This window comes from Colletotrichum paranaense (assembly GCF_030867605.1).
Source record: "Colletotrichum paranaense strain IMI 384185 chromosome Unknown Scaffold_20.1, whole genome shotgun sequence".
NCBI lineage: Eukaryota > Fungi > Ascomycota > Sordariomycetes > Glomerellales > Glomerellaceae > Colletotrichum > Colletotrichum paranaense.
Genome location: NW_026848978.1, coordinates 518,656 through 538,724, shown reverse-complemented (window position 1 = coordinate 538,724; position 20,069 = coordinate 518,656). Strand labels below are relative to the sequence as shown.

Here is a 20,069-nt window from a genome sequence, read left to right as displayed (position 1 = left end):
TTGCAGGTAGGTCGAGTGTGTCTCGGTGTGAGTCTTGGTTGGGAAGGATCCCTCCAGTGGGGGGAAAAAAATTGGGTAAAGCTGCAGAAGGAGCTTGTGAGCTTTGACCAATGAGAGGTGTGCTGGGGTGTACAATAGAAATCAACCAAAAAGTTGAATAGATGTACATACCGTTGATCGCGAGGATGAAAAAGTCAAATTGCAATTGCACCGTAGGATGATGCATTAGCAATTCAACTACATTCATCCTGCATTGTGAGGATTGTTGCATCAATGATGAGTCGGATCCGACGTATGACACGCCCAAAGATGCACTGTTGTTTGGTACCGCGTGTAGGTAAACGTCTACATTCGCTCGTTGCGCGCTGTGGCATGGAGATTCTGAGTGCATCAGCTAGCCAGTGATGTACCATAATTGGATCGGCTATCAGTATTTTTTGAGTGCAATTCGAGCGTGTTCATTGTCTTTGGTCGAAGCGCTCGTTGGGATGGTGTTCCTCAGCTCAGCATGCCGTCTCTCCAACCATTGAAAGCCGCTCCGATATTTTCCTCTGTCAGCCCAGTTTTCTACCGTTTCTTCTCAGGGGGAAATTGATAGCAGGAGGCAGAGGCTGAGTAGAAGAGCACCTTCTTCGCGGGGAAAGATTTCTTCTCGGGTGATATGAGCATCTTGTCGGATTTCTTCGTGTCGGCTCGGCTAGGAGCAAGGGTTTTCAGACAAGACTAGGTGAGAAGCAAAAGAGAAGCGGAAAACTGCGTCGGGCTTCATACTGGCTCCGCCGGGTCCTTCTCCAGAAACAGCCCAGCTGATAATAGCCTTCTGAGTCCTTACGTAGCCGAAATGACCCGAAAAAGGACGATTCGACAACAGAACCAGGTTTGGCTTAGAAACTTGCACGATGGCCCCGTTTGACAGACTGATGGTCTATTTGTCGAAGTTGAGAGAGTTGACCCAGGGACTGATGCCGGTGGTGCACATGGGGAGTGAGCGCCCGTGCTATCGATGAGCAGAGCGTTGGCATTGAAGACGAGAAAGGGTATCGGTGATGAAGGTTCAGGTGGCCGGCAGGGTGTGGGAGCTAGGCTGAGGGATGGTGTTTGATATCGAATCCTCAACATCGTACTTTTCCCGAAAGACTCGCGTTTGTTGGCCTCTTATATTTCGCTTGTGTAGATCTGAAATTGCCGGTGGTTTTCATTTTCTCTTCTCTACCCATTGGGTTCCAGAAGGGAGCCGAAGAAAGACAAGACAGTGTGTGCAGATGCCGCATCTGCTCATACGCCTCCATCTGTGATTTTGTTTTTTTTTGCATTCTGCAAACTAGAAGTCATCAGTACTCGGGAACCATTGGGTGCCACGGGTTGAGAAGAACCAAGCGGCTTCACTTGCTCGCGGAGAACTTACTATGTTTGTGATTTGTTTTGAGTCTCAGGTAGGTCACCTACCTGGGGCAGTTTAGGGTCATGTCCAGGACCATACCGGCTTTGGTTCTATTTGCTAGAAGTGAGGGACCATCTTCCTGGAGCCTAGATTTGTTGACCAAGAGTCCGATGTGGATGGGATCCGAGGCATAGGCCCTGACGAGCGCTGCGACGTTTTTGTGACGGCTGCCAAGGATTGCGACTTTCTTGATCTTCCAAGCTTCTTCATGACGCATCATGGAAGCGCGATGGCGATTTGGAGTACGGGAGTAGGCTGAAATGGATTGTTAGATTCATGTACAGGCGAACAACGTCAAGAATAGAATCCCAAACTTACTGTAAGACCCTGCTTCTTTGCCTGGTCGTCTTCCAGGATAATCAGAAGACGTGCTTGATCAGAGGCTACGCCGCAATACCATTAGCTTTGCTGTAAATTATCAAAGGGAACCTCAGATCCATACCTTTGACTTAGTGCCAGTCCCCATAAGTCAGAGCTCCGTGCGAATCCGTTCATGTCGCTGCCTATGGCGGCTTCGCTATCGGATTCTTCGGGAAGATCATCTTGTCTTCCGTTCTTGATTATCAGCGACAGGCAATAAATTTGGCGAGCCGAGAAGATGGCAAGACAAGACAGTAGCGAGTCGAGTCGAAGAAGAGGGAGATCCACCAGCCCGAAAGCGTGAATCCACGCGAGGGAGGCCATGCCGCGGATTGCAGGTGCTCCCAGAGAGACTTCGAGGGAGGAAACAGACTTACCTCGATTGCGATGATGGAAATGCAAGAACGGCAAGATCGAATCTCCCGCGACCTGCGGAGCAGGTGATAAGTCGAAGGTGAGCGTGCGGAAAGAAAAGTAGAATGGGAAAGGCAGGGATGAGTCGCAACCAAACCACACAGACAGAGGTTGGAGAAGAGAGACTACAGATTTTCTGGGGAAAAGTAGGACTTGTGGGAAGATCAAATGAAGAGGAGAACAGAATGCAGAGTAGGAAGGTGAAGGGTGCAAGAGGGCAGGAGGTACCGGGCAACTCCAGGCAAGAAGGAAGAGTGGGTCCGGAATATTTGACACCCTCACCACTGACTTGGAGATGCCTTCAATCACGTGGTAGAAATATCTTCCAGTCTCGCCTATCCATTAATGACTATTCATATCTCTGAATAAATGGATGCCTTGGTCTCTTAGGTTCCCACCCGGGTAGCTAGCTACCTTACCATATGAGAAATGCCCTTTGGTTTACCGGCAATATCCCCTCATCAACCTTCTTCACGGTTGAGAACCTCTCCGTCAGACTTCAACTATGAACAGTATCGGGCTAACATAATTTCACTTTTACTCGTACCAGATATTCTAGCTTAACTCATCAAACATTCCCTTCTGAAGGGTACCGTAGGCTCTGTCCAAAGAGCGTGCGACGGATGGATCAGTCCCCGTGACGGCATACATCTATCTTCTCGGGCATCCATTCAGCCTACATCGCGCGCATCAGCACTACCGAAATCCCCCGCCCCCCCAAAAAAAAAGCAGATAACTCCGGCGATATGTCACTTGTAGTAAGTAGGTTCAGTTCTACGTACCCCTTTTGAGGCGAGCGCGCTATTGGCATCAAGGTGGGCAGTGTCAATATACGCGCTTCCTGATAGTCATAGAACCAAACCAAGAAAACCGCCAACGAAAAAGTCAATATAATGTGACGAAAACCAACTGTTACTACCTGAAGACCTTCGTCTCTTACCAAATACCGTTTAGCGACTGTTTCGGTCTCTGCCCGCCTAGCTCTCGCCGCTTCCACTCGCCTTTCTAAATCTCGAAACGATTGCGTACTCCCAGTCCATCAAAGCGGAACATTGTAGCTTAACCAGAATCGAGACGCTTCTGTAGCCGCAACTGAAAGGGTATCAATCCTTCTGGTTTATGTGTCATTTCTCATTGAGGCAAGCCATGGGTACCAAAGACAACCACCGACAGCTCCCGCCATCATCGCCGGAATTTATCTCTCCCTGGGCCATTGAGATACTTCAGCCTTCTCAACAAAGATAAAGAACGAGATCGAAGTGAAGGTCAAGATTATTCTGCCGCCTGCATGTTCTCATCACATGGAAGCGTCATCTTCTGGAGAGAAGGTCGACATTAAGGCAACGTCCAAGCATCACCTAGCTTTCACAATCGACCTCGAAACATTCGACGATAGCTCAGGCTCTCGTCTAGAAAGTTAGAGAGAAATACACTCACTACTAGCTGGCCTTCCGAGAAGCTCAGGGATGATGGCAAGGGAATAACGACAGTGGCCAACAACCCATGGTTCCACCCGTACCGGAAGGCATTTCATCAGCCGACTGTGGGCAAGGCCTCGACTGAAGAGGGGCTCCAGACTGCTTTACAAGCATATCATAAGACATGATCAGTGATGATTATTGACTTATGTAGTCATCTAGATTGGTTAGTTGGTTCTTGGAGCGAGGCTGCCATCGAAGGGGGCAAAATAATCCAGGAGAAGATTACGGCAAGGTTGCTGGAGGAGGTGGATACAGCTGGCTCTATCAGCGAGAACAGATATCAAAGCTGGGAAGGCGTTCCCTTTCGTTTGGCGTTGCGACGGGATTTCTCCGCTAACATCGTCGCCCACCATCCGCTCCACACCATGGGGCCTCACATCGTGAGAAACGAACTACCCAAAACACCAAAAAGACATACAACACCAGGTATTCGCTGGTCGTCACCGACCCAACTACTAATCCGGCCCTCATTGGCTTGTCTATGGGAGAGCGGACGGGATCCCGAATTTTCCAATGGGTATGGTCGTATGTGGAAGAACGTGGTGTGTAAGTGGAGTATGATGCTTCGAGTCGAGCTGTGGCTACTCCTGAAGCGCTCAAACTTGGCGCAGTAAATAGACAAGATGTTAACAAAGGGCATTTAAAGCATTCCCATGCAATATACGAGGGGAAAAAGTCAGTTGCGAGCTAGAACAGTTGGTAGCGGGCCAAAGATGTCCATTGCGCTGAGATATTTGACCATGGAGACGTAACATTTTTCTCACACTCATGTAGAGATATACAATTATCTTAGCTCGAGAAGATGTTAAACCACAATGGAATTCAGCAGGGAATGTGACTGGCTCATAGACAAATGGGTAAGGTATGTGTTGAAAGTGAAGGTAGTCTTGATTTTGTCTCCTTATCTCAACTGGCAACTGGGCTGTCAGAATGTCGGTCGCTCGCTTGGTGTAAGGCGACTGCTCTCCATTGTCCGAGTATCGGAGTGGAAATGAATGAATGCGGCTGCTATCCAGACCAAAAAATACCATACACTAATCGTTCGATAACAAATAGGAGGAACCATGTCTTCGAAATTGGTAAGCTCTTGTAGCAAAAGCCGCCCTCGACCAGGCATCCTCCATGTGAGGAAAGAGCTTCACGTCAGCGACAGCCATTATGAGCGCACGAGCAACTCTAGAACAAAGTAAAAAAACGATAATTCAATTGTCTTGACTTCTAAGGGAACATGAGTAGATTGAGTATCCAAGTAAGTGACTACCTGCCTCGTCGTCTCCCACCCTCTCTCTTACTCTCTTTGCCTATCCTGTAGATCCTGTACACAGATGCTTATCTCCCTAACTTAAATCTCTTGCCCTCAAAATCAGCCATCTCAAAAAACTAGCGATCATTTCACCTTTAACCTCAAAGATATTTGGCCTCCAGAAGGGTGTCCAGACGTAGTGCGCACAAAGAGCGGTTGCTTGTGCCGAGAATCTCAGGAGAGAAAGGCTACCGACAAAAGAGCTTTCGAACAAATGGAATATAGAGCAGTATGGACTAAGTCTTGAGCGACTCAATCGTTCGCGTTTCAGAAGGCCACTGAGGAGAACCTCGCTCTGTTGAGGAAGCATGGCGGAGTGTTGAGAGCCGCCAGTCGTTGAAACGACTTTCCTCGCTATTAACTCAGTCAGATTGTATGCCTCGAGACTATTCCCAGAGGGAGAAGAACACTGTATTTGAACAGCCGGAGAGGAACGGGAGAGCCACTGATGGAGCTGTCGGACTGTTTCATCCGTTCGTGAAATCGACTCGTTCGAGGAGAAGCTCCCGTACAAGCATCGTCGAAGGGCAATCGCCAGGTGGAGTTTTCCCTGTCCGTCACCGCCGACTATTCCCTCACAGACTGGGTCACCGAAGGGGAGATGAACAGGTGGCAAGGGGAACCAGAGCTGATCGACATCGCTGTATGGACTGACTGCTGAACAATCAACTGATTGCAACTCAGCTAACACAAGTCTCAAAGGCCAAGGTCAATGAATGCCACCCATGTGTCAATCTCAGCCAGCTTCTCAAGCCGTGTACTAGTCTCAAGGATCATGTGGAGGCAGCCATTCCTAGCATCGGAGCAATTGTGAAGGGCTCGCTGACTGCGGCTATTCTTGCAGACGAAATGTGCCTTAGCAGGACGGCCATCATAACGACCACCGGAGCCACAGGTGCGTCTCACGAAGGAGCCGTAATGATAGTAGCACCAAAACGTGCCATTGACGTGTTGAATTTCGAGTTGAATAGTCATTTCGGAAGGGGATGGTCTACGACCGTCTACCCCAGCAGAACCTCTGCTCAACTTGAAGAGGGACTCAAGCCTCGGACGCTCGTCCTAGCAGTCAGGAACATGAATTCGGCAGAGTTCATTCAGGGGCAATGTCATTACTTTCTAGTCACTTATCATAGGGAGATATGAAGGAAGTTGGTTCGCCACAAAATTGGAAGTCACGCTCCTCTAACTCGTTCATGTCCAGGATTCGGATCTCGATAAGGCGTGAAAAGGAGACTACCTCCTGTTCACAGCATCATGGAAACTCTGAGGTCTGGAATTTCGTGTTGTTTTAGGGGATGAAGCTCATTCACTATATGAATAACCTCACAGGCGAACTTGTCCATAAGGTCATATGAATGCTCGACGTCAAGTCTGCACAGTCCCGGAGTAGAACGCCGACGCCATCAAAGCCCTTCAATATAGGGGACTGGTTTTGCTCTTCCAGCGCAAGAGTCCTGCTCACGGATATTTGTTTGGGGTCTTTGGCGCATCGAACAGCATGAACCCTTCGAGTCAGCTTGTGGGGTACCGTCTTTGGGCATTCAATGATGTGTTCGTCTTCAAGCTAGCAGCCACCGTCCTCTATGCGTCGCGTCATGGGGTTGCACAATTGAAATCGCCGTAATGACGTATAAATTTCAGGGAATCTCCATGTTCAGAAACAGGTCGACGGGCGCCGCGCAAGTCCGCCACAAAGCCGTGCTGGGAACCGCTCCTCCTCAAGCCTGCGTCTTATCCTTCCCGCCGATTTTTACGTTGCTTGGGAGCAACTGCCGCGATAATGTCATCGGGACCAAAGCGCCTCAGATAACGATGACAGAGATTAGGGTCACAACGTTGGCGATATGAATGACGACGAAGATGCTGTCGTTCTTCTTGAACCGAGGGAGTAAATTGGACTCCGAGCGTCTGCAGCAAGTGGCAAGAAGCAGAAGTTGGGCAATCTCAGGCCCGAGCAACTCCTCGAGGAGTCTAGTATTCAAACGACCCTTCAAGCCGTCCGGGCCATTCTCGACAGAACTCCAGGCGCGAAGATTCTGGTTATTTCAGAGGTGCTCGAGGCCCTGTATTGCCGGGTTGTGGCTTTCATGTTAGGTATCGGAAATGTTCAAACACGACAGACCATGTTCCAGTTCATTTGGGTTATCGCTACCGACATAAGGAAGGAAGCTGGAAGGAAGTCACTCTCTTTTCAAAGCCCCAGCGACATGTTGGTCACTTCCAAGGCCGTCGGTCAAAGTGTCATGATGACCAGTGCTCACCACGTCATCTGATGCAGGTATACAAGATCAAAATGGCAAGCTCTTTGATGGCAAGCCGGGTGGTTTGATGGGCAGATCGGAAGAATGCGGATATGGAAGATGTTCCTCGAAAAATAATGACAGACCACATCACGAGGGCGGCGGACTTGGTGGCGCGGCCAGTGCATCAGCCGTCAAGTCCTAGTCCGTTGTCCCTATAACTTCAGGAATAACGACGCCCGTTCTGGGCATCGCTTCTCTTGTGGCTCATAGCAGAACCGTGGTAGCGACATAGACGTGGACAGCAAATGATATCTTTCGGTGAAGAGGGGAGGCTTTCGTCAGGCAAGGTGACGCAAATTTCCCTTCCTTCTTGAAAGGATGGGAGGGGGGGTGAGGGTGAAGGGAGGTCGGCTTGATGATACGTTGTGTAGTAAAGAAGGCCTTCAATGTTGGTTCATGAGCATTCTCCAGTATGCACATAATGTCAGTGGCCAAAGATGTGTTGATGCCTCCAGTCTCTCAAACGTTCATGCTAGTGCATAGCTGTCGACACTTCGAGCTTTTCCATGCGTTTCTCAGAGTCTCTCTGTTCTCGTCGGGGTCTACTTCCCTGGGTCGTTCGAGGACGGGAAACAGGAAAGTTTACATCGTAGTCGCAGTACAAACCTTGGCGAACTCGCCCTCGACACCATGCTGGGTCTGCGAGCGAGGGTGAAAGGGAATGCGCCCCATGAGACCTACGAGGCCGGGCTGAAATTGTTGAATCAGGTCGATTCTATCTCCTGGCGCTGAGAGGTCCTTTGACCAAGTGATAGTGGTGACGAACTCAATGCCATACACATTCTTGGGAATCAAAAACTCAAGTCGCCGAGGCCAGCCTTCGGGAATCCCTATCAGTCATAAACCTACAGTAGCACTACTTTCGCCAGCATTCTATCAATGCTATGCTCGGCGTTTAGTCTCTATATATCTATAATTATAACTTCTAATAAACTTATCCTTCATACTATTAGCCTTATTATTAAAGCTACCCATTACCAGGATATTATACATCCCCGTATATATAAACAAAAGCCGAGGATAATAAAAATAATAAGGATAGCAAGGACAGCAAGGATAGCAGGTATAAAAAAGACAAAAGGGGCAGGAGGGACGAGAGGGGCAGGAGGGACAAGAGAGACGAGAGGGATAAGAGGGACGAGAGGGATAAGAGAGATAAGAGGGATAGAAAAGAAAGTAAAGATAATAAGTACAAAAACAATAATAAATATAATAAAATAATTAAATACCCTACTTATACGTAACTAGTCATTAAAGAAATAATACCTGCGACGGGTTATAGAGAAGGATAGAGGATCGAGTAATAATAAGGTTAATAAAATTAGTTCGAGCCGTTTCTTATAGAAGATAGTGTCTATGATGCGAGGGGATTATTAAGATACTACTTTCAGTAAGGCATATTTGATGGATGAGGCCGATGACAAGGCGCAGTCTTGTTGCTTGGCTACTTTTTGCGGAGAGAGATAATGCGCCTTTAACTGAAGCGATCACGACGCCCTTGGGTACAGGCAGACAGTGTCAAACCAGTCTAATGAAAGTCAGTCAAATGTGTATCCCGTGTAAACAAGCGCCGCTTGTTAAGGCACGTCAGCTCTACATGTATACAAGCGATCAAGCACTTCTGTGGTTGAGACATTAGGTCGAAGGGAATCTGAATGTCCTCGATGACTCCAGAAACATTGCCTTGAGAACAGTTGACTTGCGCATCCGTGAAGTGGACGAGACCGGTCGGCTATCGGCCGCTATCCTGCTTTTACCGACATACTCCGGTGTGATTGGCCAATTTGGATTGGCCCCACTCGAGGCCGAGTACCATGGCTTCGCGCCACATTGGGAACGACCGGTCCGGAGTTTGCCATGCTAGCAAGGTGTAATCGCAATGTGATGCTGTCATGAAATGCTATGGATGTTTTGGACTTGAAGAATGCTCACGACATGAACATAAGTCTCGCTTCAGTTGTGTGTGCGATGATAGGCGGGCTACCCCGGGGGAGCGCCGGATCTCGGGCTCGGCCGCCAACACTCAGATCTGGGGGTTTCTTCAGCTAGACGATCAGTGACAAAACCTCATCGTTGCGGAGAAGTAACAAGCTGAAGAAGGTTCCGATAACCTTATATGAAACCTAATGGATATCTGGAAAACTCCAACTTCTCAAGGTACTGGAAAGCTTCCTGATGTCATGGAATCGCGAATATGGCCAGGGCAGCTGGTCAACTAAGGTAGGTGTAAGTTGTACTGTAAGCTGTTGGTGCAGCTAAAGATGTTGTCAGGAGGGAAATACTCTTGGTAGGGTGTGGCTGAACGTGGCTGGCATAATCCATGCATGCATAACACATCCACCACAACAAGATCACATCTCTCCAATTTCTAGGAAACTAGAATGACTCTTCTCACTGTTGATACGTCTTCCTCCATGCTAGACATAAGCCACTTATTTAGTCGAAAGTGGTGACTTGCTTGGTGGGTGGTAACGCGCACTCGCTGTCACACCAGTTGAACAACCATATGCATAAACAATGCATCTGAAAAGCAAAACAACTGGCATCTCTTACTGGCCCCATAAACATGGACCCGCATTGGGACTAGCGCATCCGTCCCATGCCACCAAGGTCAGCAAACCCCACCACTCCCCGCCTCACCGTCCGAACTCAGCCATCCGCATCAAAAACTGGCCCCCAGCCAACATAGACACGTTCCTGACCACAGGGATCATCAAATAAGATCAGGTAGAGTGGCCGAGTGGTTATGGCGCTGGTTTTAGGCTTACGTAATAGTTACCTTCACCAGTGGGAAACCGCGCGAGTTCGAATCTCGTCTCTATCATGATATTCTTTTGCTTTTTTGACATCTCAGCTGATGGGGAGATTTGTGTGGACTTTTGGTGGCTAGGCATTTCCATTCTTCGTTTACATTCTCTTTCCTTGCCTAGAGCAGTATGTGTTTGCTTGGCATAGCCTGTTTCTCGGGGGTGCCGGGTTACTTTACCTATCGTCGAACCGAGACCTGAGATGCGGCTAGCCGCCCACCCATTCATTATTCCCGACAGCAAAGCCATGCGGCCATTTCACCAGCTGCGAATCGGGTAGGATGAGACGTGAAGTTGTCTTTCGTCTCGGTGGTCACTGTCATATTGTTGCCCGCGCAGATCTCAGCAGATGAGTGTATGTCATGCTTGGCTACTATAATGCATCAAGGTATTTACTTTGCAGTGAGTGCCAGCAACTCTAATTCAGGTGTTCGCAAGCTGGAGTTGCCCAAGAGGCCGAAAGACTTGACTTCTCGTAAACGCGTCTCGTCGCTGCTTCGCGGCTTTGGTCGCATTGGTGTTAGCTAAAGAGGCAACGCTTTCGTCTCTATCGTGGTAGGCATGCTGGTACGGCATGTTTGTCCCCAACGAGGAAGTGCTACCGACAGTGAAGTTGCACGTAATTGCAACAATGGAGTTACCCATAGAGCCAATCCAGTCTCAGAACAGAAAATATTACTCAGCATACCTTGGTGATCCTCAATAGCCTCTTTCGGCTCGATGGCTTACCTTAGCTTGTAGCCTTCTCAGACAACAGTGCCTCCAGGCAGTTCTCTTGCTCTTCTTCGAGTCCCTGGGTGAATCTGGGGACGCTCGCCTATGGTATGTGCCCGATTCCGCATCAACATCCCACCACAAACAAAGGGTGCCTCTGCAAGAGGCTCCATGTTACTGGACCTCTTCATACTGGGCCTCATCAGGTTTATTCTATAGAGAATACACTTAAAGAACCGATCAGAAAGACTACTTATGATGACAGTGATAGTGACAGGGGCAGTGGTAAAGGCAGTGCTAGAGGAAGTTGTAGTAGTAGTTATTGAAATAGAGGCTCGAGATGTGTTGACATATGGGCAATCCTATTGCATACTCCAAAGGAAACAAATAGTATGCTTAGAGATAGACTGAACGCCAGCTCAAAAATTACGCAGACTGGGATACGTCTGTAAGTCATAGCCACGGACTTAGAACAGCAAGCCTCAGGTTCACAAGCTCGATGTTGCGAACATGTGACAAGGCGGCTGGCGTGGCATAATCACAGTCAGGTATAAAGCGAGAAGAACCTGCCTTTCGAGGATCTGCAAAGTAGTGGACCTCGATACCTGATATCTTCATTTACAAAACCTTTGAGGCTAATAGAGAACTCTGACAATGGTTATTATCTCCGGCGACAGATCACATTTCTCCAGCCAACTTCATGATCAGAGGCGATTCCTCCGAGCTCATGGTATGAGGTCTGCCCATTGCAACGACCACGTTTTGCAAAGCTGGACCCTATGTAGGTCAATCACGATGGCCAGTGAGGCCAGGAGGGCATACTGACACCGGTATCTCTATTCTAATCCAAATCCCTTGTCCGTCAAAATTCATGGGAGACTCACGCCGACGACCTTTACCAGCATAGGCCAAGCTCAACCTTGGGCTTATGGGAGTGAACCACCTGAAACATGCTTGTGCTGAAGGTTGAATTCGGGCAGTATAGCACACCTCAGTCCGAAGGGTGGATGCATCCTCACTGTCCATGGAGTCTTCACATCAAACGCACCGAGTATTCCAATATTGATACTGCAGTATACGCATTCCCCTGCATCGTATGTTCCTCCTCAGGCCGACACGCCCCTAAACGGCTCTCACCCAATCCTCTATAGGCACCAAAGACGCAACAGCTCTTAACAAGCACTGTCCGTTGTAGTCGATGGCCGAGCGGTACGATTCTATCGTATGTTGGCTCACGGTCCTACATAATGCCATGGATTGCTTGTTTTTTTCCTACAGAGGCTACGGGTTCGAATCGAACTCCATCGCCTCGCCCCCCCCCCCCCTTCTCCATCTCTCCCATGAGTTCGTGATCACCTGACCCTACTTGCCACGCACCGAAATTGTGGTACTGAAATTCCGCACCTTATACTCCCTACTATCAAAAATTCGCGCGGTAGAGTTTACGGCAACAGTGTCATAATCGATGGCGTCGAGTCCATCCGCGCAGACACGGCGGGTTAGTATTTAGACGCCTTGAAGGCTGCGATCTCTTGCTGGCAACAATGACCTAGAGGCCTTTTGTCCCTTCTCTTGTTGGTGTAATTCTCGACACGATACACACGCCAGCCCGGTCGGAGGTGCAAGACAATTCGTGTCCACCCATTCTTCAAGTTTAAGGGTTCTGTCTAGGATGAAGGGCAGGGTATCGTCTGGCGTTACAGCCATAGAGGTAGAGGCAAGTAGTATTCCGCAGAACCGTTCCGTCATCGCCAACAATGTCTATCAACCAACTTCCTACCGAGACTCTGTTGCCCATCTTCACGGTGAGGTATACACGTGTCAGAGACAACGAGCGTCATCGGACGACATCGGGTATCGACGGCCGTACGATTTCGCCAGCGCACCTTGTGGACACCCACCAAAGACAGTTGACACGAGAAAGAATCACAAACCGCGTCAAGAAATTTCAAGGCTTCAAAAACTTTCCAATAACCCGTCTATGCATAGGTATCATCATCATGTACTTTTTATCAACCCCTGCGCACCCACATTCCCTTGACTAGAATCCAAATAGGTCATACCACTCATCCCATCCCTCTCTCGTGCACCACGTCCTATGAGCTCTTACCCATGTTGGCGTCCAAAAGTTTGTCAAGGTCAGCCATCTTCTTGGCCGCTTCCCTCTCCTCAGCCTCCTTGGCAGCCTCCTCCTCGTAGCCCTCCACCTTCATGTCGTTCAGTCCAAGCTCCTCTTCCTCCTCGTGTGTGCGGTCGTAGTACTCGCGCTGGATGGATGGGTCAGGCGCGGGAGGGTCGACAAGCGGCTGAACGAAACTGCTGGCGAGGGGATCGGTGAGGATGACGGTGAACTCGCGGTTGCCGCTGATGGCCTCGTCGAGACCGTCAAAGAAGGCGGTCCACTTTGACTTCTCAGCAGGATCGAGAGAGTCACCGCCGGATCCACCGTCGGCTTGGAAGATCTGGCTCTTCAGGTCGTCGCGGACCTGGGTCAGGAGACCCTCGATGGTGGTGAAGCGACCGCCAAGGGTGCCTGGGTTGACTGACAGGTTGAGCTCGGGGCACTCGAGAGCGCAGGTCTCAGACTTGAGGATATCGCGGGCGAGATCGATTTGGCCATTAACCTTGATGATGATCTTTTCTCCCTTTTCGGGGATCTCACCACCGGTCTTGACGTCGTTGGAGCGGTAGCCGCACTCGTCGCAGACAGTCGACATGAGGACGACCTGCTTGAAGTGGGGGATGTCAACCATCTTCATGTGTGTTGTGCATGAGTGCATGCAACCCGGACAGCTGGCGGGGAAACTGTAAACTTCGTTGGGAATGATGTCGCCCTCGGCGGTCAAGCCCGGGTTGGCGGCGGCAGCCAGCTCGTCGGCCTGTGCGGCAGAGATGCCCAGAGCCTCGTTCTGCTCGGCGCTGCGAAGGTACTCGTGCTTCTCCCACTTGCCAACACCGTCCTTCAAGTCGGGTGTGATGAAGGAGTTGCCGGCGGGGTCGTCGACGGTGACGCGGAAGGGGAAAGAGCTGCCGTCGAGCATGGCGCGGCCCTTTTCGATAATCTCGGCAATCTTGGGGTAGACTTCGGGCATCTGCTCCTTGCGCGCTTCCTGTCCAAAGTCGAGATCGTTGATGATTGTGCTGAGAAGACCCTCCACATTTGTAAGCTGGCCCTTGCCGGCGGGCACCTCGAGGTCGAGCTCGATGAACTTGACGGTCGCCGTGTCGGACTTGACAACCTGGCGCGCAAAGTCGTCCATCGCGGTCAGGCGGAGCTCGTAGTGTGTGCCCTTGGGCTGGATGGAGCCTGCAGGCTGGACTTCGCTGTTGGCGAAGCCGCACTCTTCGCAGGCAAATGACATGATGATTATTTCGCGGAAGTAGGGGATCGAGGTCAGGAGCAGTCTGGTGTTTCCCTGAACGCCAAGTTAGTAAGACAATCAAACAAGTGGGAGGCAGCGCATGCTCACGTTCTTTCCGCAGTTCATGCAGAGAGACTCAATCTCCTCGACAACCTTCTGGTCGTCGCCGCCATCGACCTTGGAGCCGATGGCCTCGAAGAACTCGTTGGGGGTCGTCTTGGAATCGGGGGCGGCCATGGCGAATGATTTGTTGTTGGTAGGTGTTTCTTGTGAACTGTCGTACTTTCTCTTCATTGCGCAACGACGGGGTCTCGTTGTCGGGTTTTGTTATCGGGGTCGCGGGGGATCCAAGATTGACTCGGTGGGATGGCGATGGCGGGGTCTTGAAATTTTTGGAGGGGCAATCGCAGCTGCAGGCCCTGCAGGCCGGGCACCGATGTGTGTCATTGAGCGGGTCCCTGGATTCCTCCCAAGGCAGGAAACCTTCGAGAATATTCCCGAGAATAGCCCGCCCGCTGGCTGGTTTGTCATGGCCGCCACCGATAGAGGACCACGGAGCTGGATGCCATATCTTAGCTAAGAGGCCAGATGTCGTGAGCTTCATGAAGCGAATGCTGTATAGACAAGGCCTTCTTCAACCCAGTCGACCAAAATCAGCAAGACTCAGATTTCTGGCCCCCAAAGAAGAGGTCTTGGCTTGGCTAAGAAGAGCCTGCAGCCCTGCCTTGCGGTTCTTCGCACGCTTCTTGCTGCTAGAGTTAGACGTGGCCGGTTTAGCTGCCTCGGCCACAGTGGCTTGTTGCGTCTTCGCCGCGGACCGGTGCTCAATTTTGGCCCGGCGTCTCACGGCCGGTGGCGGCGCAGGGAACGAAATCTTGGTGATGCGGCTGCACTTCCCACAGCTGAAAAGCTTTCGCGTGCCAGACCGCTGCTGAGGTTCGAGCTTCGTCTTTGATGCTTGAGTCGTGACACTACGTCTCTTCCTCTTCAGTGCCTTTTCGGTCTCGAGCTTGAGCGTAGTGCCCTGACCGGGAACCATGATGTTACCGCAGGCGCCGCAGATGTGTTGTCGTTGAACGTCGTTCTGCTCTACGTCGTTGATGAACATGAGCTCGTTATGGTGGCTCATCAGGTACGCTGAGGTCTCGGGGGCGGACGCCCTGAGAAGATGAGCAGCATCATTAAGATAGCTCAAATGCGCTGGCAAATTTGAGGCGTCCATCCTCTTACTGAGATCCTCAGGAACTTGGTTTGGAAGAAAAAATGAAGGTGACGATGAGAAAACAGAGTAAGTGAGTCCTAACGTATGGTACGCTGATTTTGGGTTGTTTGGTTGACGGTACCCCACTCCCAAAGCACTGAGGTACTCTGCGCAGTCCTCAAGGTGGCAGCCGTGGTGACCCCTGTAAAGTAGTCTGATGCACCAACAGAGTCGCAACACCAAAGATTTTGGTCGCATTCTGCACTCAGTGAAGGATTACACGATCTTCAATGTCCAAGGGTATTCTTACTTCGCTTTAGACAACTGCCAACCACAAATCAAAGTCATGATGGCCGATGGGAAGGGGAAATCGCGAGGTAAAAAACCCAAGCCTGAAAACCCAATATCCGCAGCCACTAGAGCTTGGCTCATCTCATTACCGCCACAAACTCAACCATGGCAAAGCCAAGACGAGCTTGAGACTCTCCTCAACCAGCACACACCCAAACGCTTCACAGTCTATGAGCCCATGCTGTTACTCCCTAGTGGAAGTTTCAGCAAGGGCTCATGGCCAATCATCCTCAACCACCCAGACGTCAGCGAAGATGAAATCCATCACCTGTGGGAAACAATCCTTCGAGACGTCTCCAAGACCGGCTCAACAACTCTGACGCATCTCGCCGTCAATGAAGGCATCCCTCTACAAACAGACACAGGTTCAGATGGTTCGGCTGTGGAAAAGAACGAGAACATTCTGCGAACACCAAGCGGGCTCAAGATCCTCCATGGCGACTTTGGCCCCTCCAATAACCCCGCCAACCCCTCGCCCCAAGATTTTGAGGGAGCTTTCTGGGTGTCGACTAAGCAAAACGGCATACATCAAACATGGGCTCCTCGATGGACCATGTTCAGCCGGGGTAACATCAAAGAGAAGACGCGCCTCCTCGACTTTCATAGCCAAGCCAGTCCAGACACCACGCTTCCTCGCCGTCAAGTACTAGCACCTGCTCTCAAGAACTATTGGGCGGTGGACATGTACGCAGGCATCGGCTACTTCACCTTCTCCTACGCAAAGCTGGGACTGAAGGTCGTCTGCTGGGAACTCAACCCTTGGAGCGTCGAAGCGCTCCGCCGCGGTGCCGTTGCCAATGGCTGGCGAGTCAAAGTCGTCCAAGGAAAAGACCTGAATCTACCAGCTGCACAACTCTTCACGGGCGACGAGCAAATCATAATCTTCCTCCAGGACAACCAGCAAGCCAGGCCCAGGATAGGCGATATGCGAGCGTCGGGCACGGCAGTCGACATCCTACATATCAACGGCGGCCTTCTCCCCACTAGCGAGCCTACGTGGCGACCGGCCTGGGACATCACCGCGGGGTGCGAGAACGACTGCTGGCTCCATCTCCACGAGAACGTCGGCGTCCACGAGATTGAATCGCGGCGCGCACAGATCCAACGCCTTTACGACGGTTGGGCGGAAACGGCAAACGGCGGCGGGCGAGCCGCGACGGTCGAGCATGTCGAATTAGTCAAGACGTACGCGCCCGATGTATGGCACTGCGTCTTTGATGTACATATTACAAGATCTAGTAGTGTTACATGATCGTTTCATGAATCTCTCTTTCTCGTCGACGTCGTCATATCCTGTCCTGCCTTATGTATTCATCAACCCCGGCCCCGGCCCAGAAGGATCCGAAGCGGCTATGACCGACGGAACTTTTGCGGAATGTTCTCCTCCACGACGGCCATGTGGTCGAGCTGCTCTTGCCTATCCTGCGCGTCCTCCATCGCCTCATGCTTCTTGAAATGTTCGATATCTTCGGGGTGCGTCAGGTCTTCGAGCTTGGTGTTTTCGTCATGATACCTAGATGAGGCGAGTTCCCATCAGCTCCTTATTCTTCCTCTATGTTGATTGGGACCGCAGCAAATGACTTACTTCTCCCAGTGGTGAATCTCGTACTCGTACTCGTCGTCACCGTGGTGTCCCGGACCCATGCCGACGTCGGGAAGCGTCTTGCCGCTGGCGATGAAGGCGTCCCACTCGGAGCGGTTGACGTTGCCGTCGTGGTTCGTATCAAGCAGCTCCATGAGGTCGTGGAGGATGTCGAAGCGCTTCTCCTCGGAGACGTGGTGATTCGTCTCGTCAAAGAGGCCGTATGTGCGGAGGATCTCGTCGCCTTGCCAGACGCCGTCGCTATTGTAGTCGTGCAGGGTGAAGAAGGAGGCCGAGTCCCAGCCTTCCATGTGGTGCTCCTCTGTAGATGGACGGAAGAATCAACAGTCAGCAAACCCAGTCGCGCATATACTTTTTCGGATATTTCTAGGATTCTGTAACTCTTGCATACCAGCCATGTGCTTCGTCATCCAATCGGCGTTTTCATCGACTATGGGTTTCTGGCTGTGGTCGCCGCCGCCGTGGGCGAGAGCGCGGCTGGCGAGTGCCAGAGCGGCGAGGTATACGGTGTGCATTGCGGGTATTATCGCTGGAGGTACTTGTCGGATTGGGAGTTTGCTTTCCGTGTTAACGAGATGGAGACGCAAGTTTGCTGATCGTTGACGACACGTGTAAAAATTGTAGACAAAAGGTCAGACACTCTTGAATGAGGTACACAATGGGAGCTAGGCGCCGCTGAAGTTGAACAAAGAGCCACCAATGGAAGGCTTTTGGGGGGCAGATCGATGGGTACGGTATCTAAGTACCTAACTCAAACCAAGGTTCAATTAAGAAAGAAAAAAAAGGCTGAAAAATAGCTAGGCCAAGGCGGGAACTTTGCGGTGTCGGATTGCTAAGGAGAACACGGTGGACTGGAATGGGGAATGGAGAACCAGGAACGGGGGAATGGGAATATTCACAGGAACAGGTGGCGTTCCGCCATGGCCAATTCAGGGGATTGCCTTCGGAGCCTCATACACTCCCACACTTCCGTCCCTTAGCCTTTAGGGAGCGGCAGACGCACAGATCGGCGATTGACAGGGGCCCGCGGGGGGGCCACGGGGCTTAAACATTCTAGACCCGGGGTCGCGGCGTGCCAATTAAGCTTGGGTGCCTCGGTGACGCAACAAACCCATTCTCAACACCACCTCAGCTCCCGAACCCTTTTCTTCTCCAGCTTGACACTTGACGCCAAGAACCAACTCCGACCTTGCCCGCCAGCATAGGAAGACAAGAGAAACGCAGCGAACACCAATTGAGACAGCCGCGCATAAAGCAGCGTGCCAAGAGTCTCAGGGCTGATATCCAGCTCCTACGCGCCTCGACGCGTCTTGCGCCAAAAGTTCTTCAGCCTATACAATCTCACTCCTCACAATGAATCGATCCATAGAACAAACGCTCCTCTCGCTGATGCCAACTCACGGCTCAGCTCTGCCGCCTTCCCTGGTAGAACTCGCGGGGTCCTTACTAGCACAGTCAAGACACCGAGCAAGCACATTAAAAGCAGACGAGGAAATCGGGCGGCTATACGCATGCGCTCACATCGCCTGCGATAGGTAAGCTAACACCCAAGCACAACCCCCTTCTGCTTGAGGGAGATACTAACACACGCACTCTGCCAGACTCAAAATCAGCCTAGACCTCCCCCCAATCGAACCCCGACCGCCAATTCCCCCTCGAATCTACAAGCGCCTCTACAGCCACCTCGATAACATCCTCCCCAACACAGCCCTCAACCGCACCCCAGGCAAGAACGGCACCCCGCGCAACAGGCAACGCCACGGCGTCGACTCCCCCGTCAGGACACCGCACCGCCCGACCCCGACAAAGGACAGATCCCTCGCGCAGTTTCGAACCGGCGGCAACTCGGTGGCAAACGGCAGCGTCCCCAACACCCCGACGAAATCCACAGGCAAAGTCGCCTACCCGTCCGACAAGTCGGGCCTCCACTTTTGGATCCAGCCGACGATCCGCCTCATGTGCAGGGAAACTAACCAGAAGCACCTGGCACCGACGATGCTGGCTGGCATGGAGTACGTCGTCGTCCCCGGCGGGCTGCGGACGCGTGACGCCTGGGTGCGGGAGAACCTGGCCGCGCTGTGCGGCGCCGTGTATTTCTTTGTGGCGCAGCAGGTCCGGAAGCTGGCGACGGGGGAGGATGTGGATCGGGAGAACTACGTCCCTGCACGGAAGCAGGTGCTGGAGCTTTTGGCCAAGGCGAGGGAGGAAGTTGATGCGCGCGGGTTGGACGAGGATGAGGCGTGGGAGGGGTGGGCGCCGGTCAAGAGCAAGGACTTTGATGCTGCGGTGAAGGAGGTCTCGGAGCGGGGATGGTTGGACGCGGATTGGTATCGTAGTTTGGGGGATGTGATTGAGGCGGGCCATGTGATTGCTGATAGCCATGGTCGGGGAGGGGATAATGCGGGTGCGTACAAGGCGCCTGTACGCGGGGCGGACACAATGTTTCTGGAGCGGTATGATTTCTTGAGCGAGAAGAAGCGCAGGGATTACAGAATATGGAAGGAGAGTATCCTGAGGAGGATAGACTTGATGGAGGAGGAAAATGGTGATGCCATGGAAGTAGATGGCTAGGGAAGGGGGGGGGGGTGGGGTGAGAAGGATGTCAAATACCACGACGAAGATCCAAGGGAAATGCCTAGACTGGGAGGCACTTTGTCATATGAGGCTGTTATTGTGATTAGCGGAGCCGGTCTACCGGACGCGGCGACGATAAGCTGGTCAGTTGGCGT

General features: G+C 51.5%; 7 protein-coding genes across 7 annotated transcripts; 3 read left to right on the top strand and 4 right to left on the bottom strand.

The window, feature by feature from the left end:
- Nucleotides 1-1,442: 1,442 nt before the first annotated feature.
- CPAR01_15699 (uncharacterized protein) lies at nt 1,443-1,936 on the bottom strand (the record flags this gene model as incomplete). Its single annotated transcript, XM_060499947.1, has 2 exons — nt 1,443-1,677; nt 1,884-1,936. 2 exons carry the CDS (start codon nt 1,934-1,936, stop codon nt 1,443-1,445), a joined length of 288 nt encoding a protein of 95 aa, XP_060341523.1.
- A 2,824-nt stretch (nt 1,937-4,760) lies between these two features.
- CPAR01_15698 (uncharacterized protein) lies at nt 4,761-7,272 on the top strand (the record flags this gene model as incomplete). Its single annotated transcript, XM_060499946.1, has 3 exons — nt 4,761-4,775; nt 5,702-5,894; nt 6,914-7,272. 3 exons carry the CDS (start codon nt 4,761-4,763, stop codon nt 7,270-7,272), a joined length of 567 nt encoding a protein of 188 aa, XP_060341522.1.
- A 5,647-nt stretch (nt 7,273-12,919) lies between these two features.
- CPAR01_15697 (ZPR1 zinc-finger domain-containing protein) lies at nt 12,920-14,422 on the bottom strand (the record flags this gene model as incomplete). Its single annotated transcript, XM_060499945.1, has 2 exons — nt 12,920-14,239; nt 14,294-14,422. The coding sequence occupies 2 exons, from the start codon at nt 14,420-14,422 to the stop codon at nt 12,920-12,922; spliced, it is 1,449 nt and encodes a 482-aa protein (XP_060341521.1).
- A 397-nt stretch (nt 14,423-14,819) lies between these two features.
- On the bottom strand, nt 14,820-15,407 carry CPAR01_15696 (RNAse P Rpr2/Rpp21/SNM1 subunit domain-containing protein; the record flags this gene model as incomplete). The annotated part of the gene is made up of 1 exon (XM_060499944.1): nt 14,820-15,407. The coding sequence occupies one exon, from the start codon at nt 15,405-15,407 to the stop codon at nt 14,820-14,822; it is 588 nt and encodes a 195-aa protein (XP_060341520.1).
- A 328-nt stretch (nt 15,408-15,735) lies between these two features.
- On the top strand, nt 15,736-16,989 carry CPAR01_15695 (tRNA wybutosine-synthesizing protein; the record flags this gene model as incomplete). The annotated part of the gene is made up of 1 exon (XM_060499943.1): nt 15,736-16,989. One exon carries the CDS (start codon nt 15,736-15,738, stop codon nt 16,987-16,989), a length of 1,254 nt encoding a protein of 417 aa, XP_060341519.1.
- A 98-nt stretch (nt 16,990-17,087) lies between these two features.
- CPAR01_15694 (uncharacterized protein) lies at nt 17,088-17,855 on the bottom strand (the record flags this gene model as incomplete). The annotated part of the gene is made up of 3 exons (XM_060499942.1): nt 17,088-17,250; nt 17,323-17,641; nt 17,732-17,855. 3 exons carry the CDS (start codon nt 17,853-17,855, stop codon nt 17,088-17,090), a joined length of 606 nt encoding a protein of 201 aa, XP_060341518.1.
- Nucleotides 17,856-18,693: 838 nt separating this feature from the next.
- Nucleotides 18,694-19,911, top strand: CPAR01_15693 (origin recognition complex subunit 6; the record flags this gene model as incomplete). The annotated part of the gene is made up of 2 exons (XM_060499941.1): nt 18,694-18,875; nt 18,942-19,911. 2 exons carry the CDS (start codon nt 18,694-18,696, stop codon nt 19,909-19,911), a joined length of 1,152 nt encoding a protein of 383 aa, XP_060341517.1.
- Nucleotides 19,912-20,069: the final 158 nt, after the last annotated feature.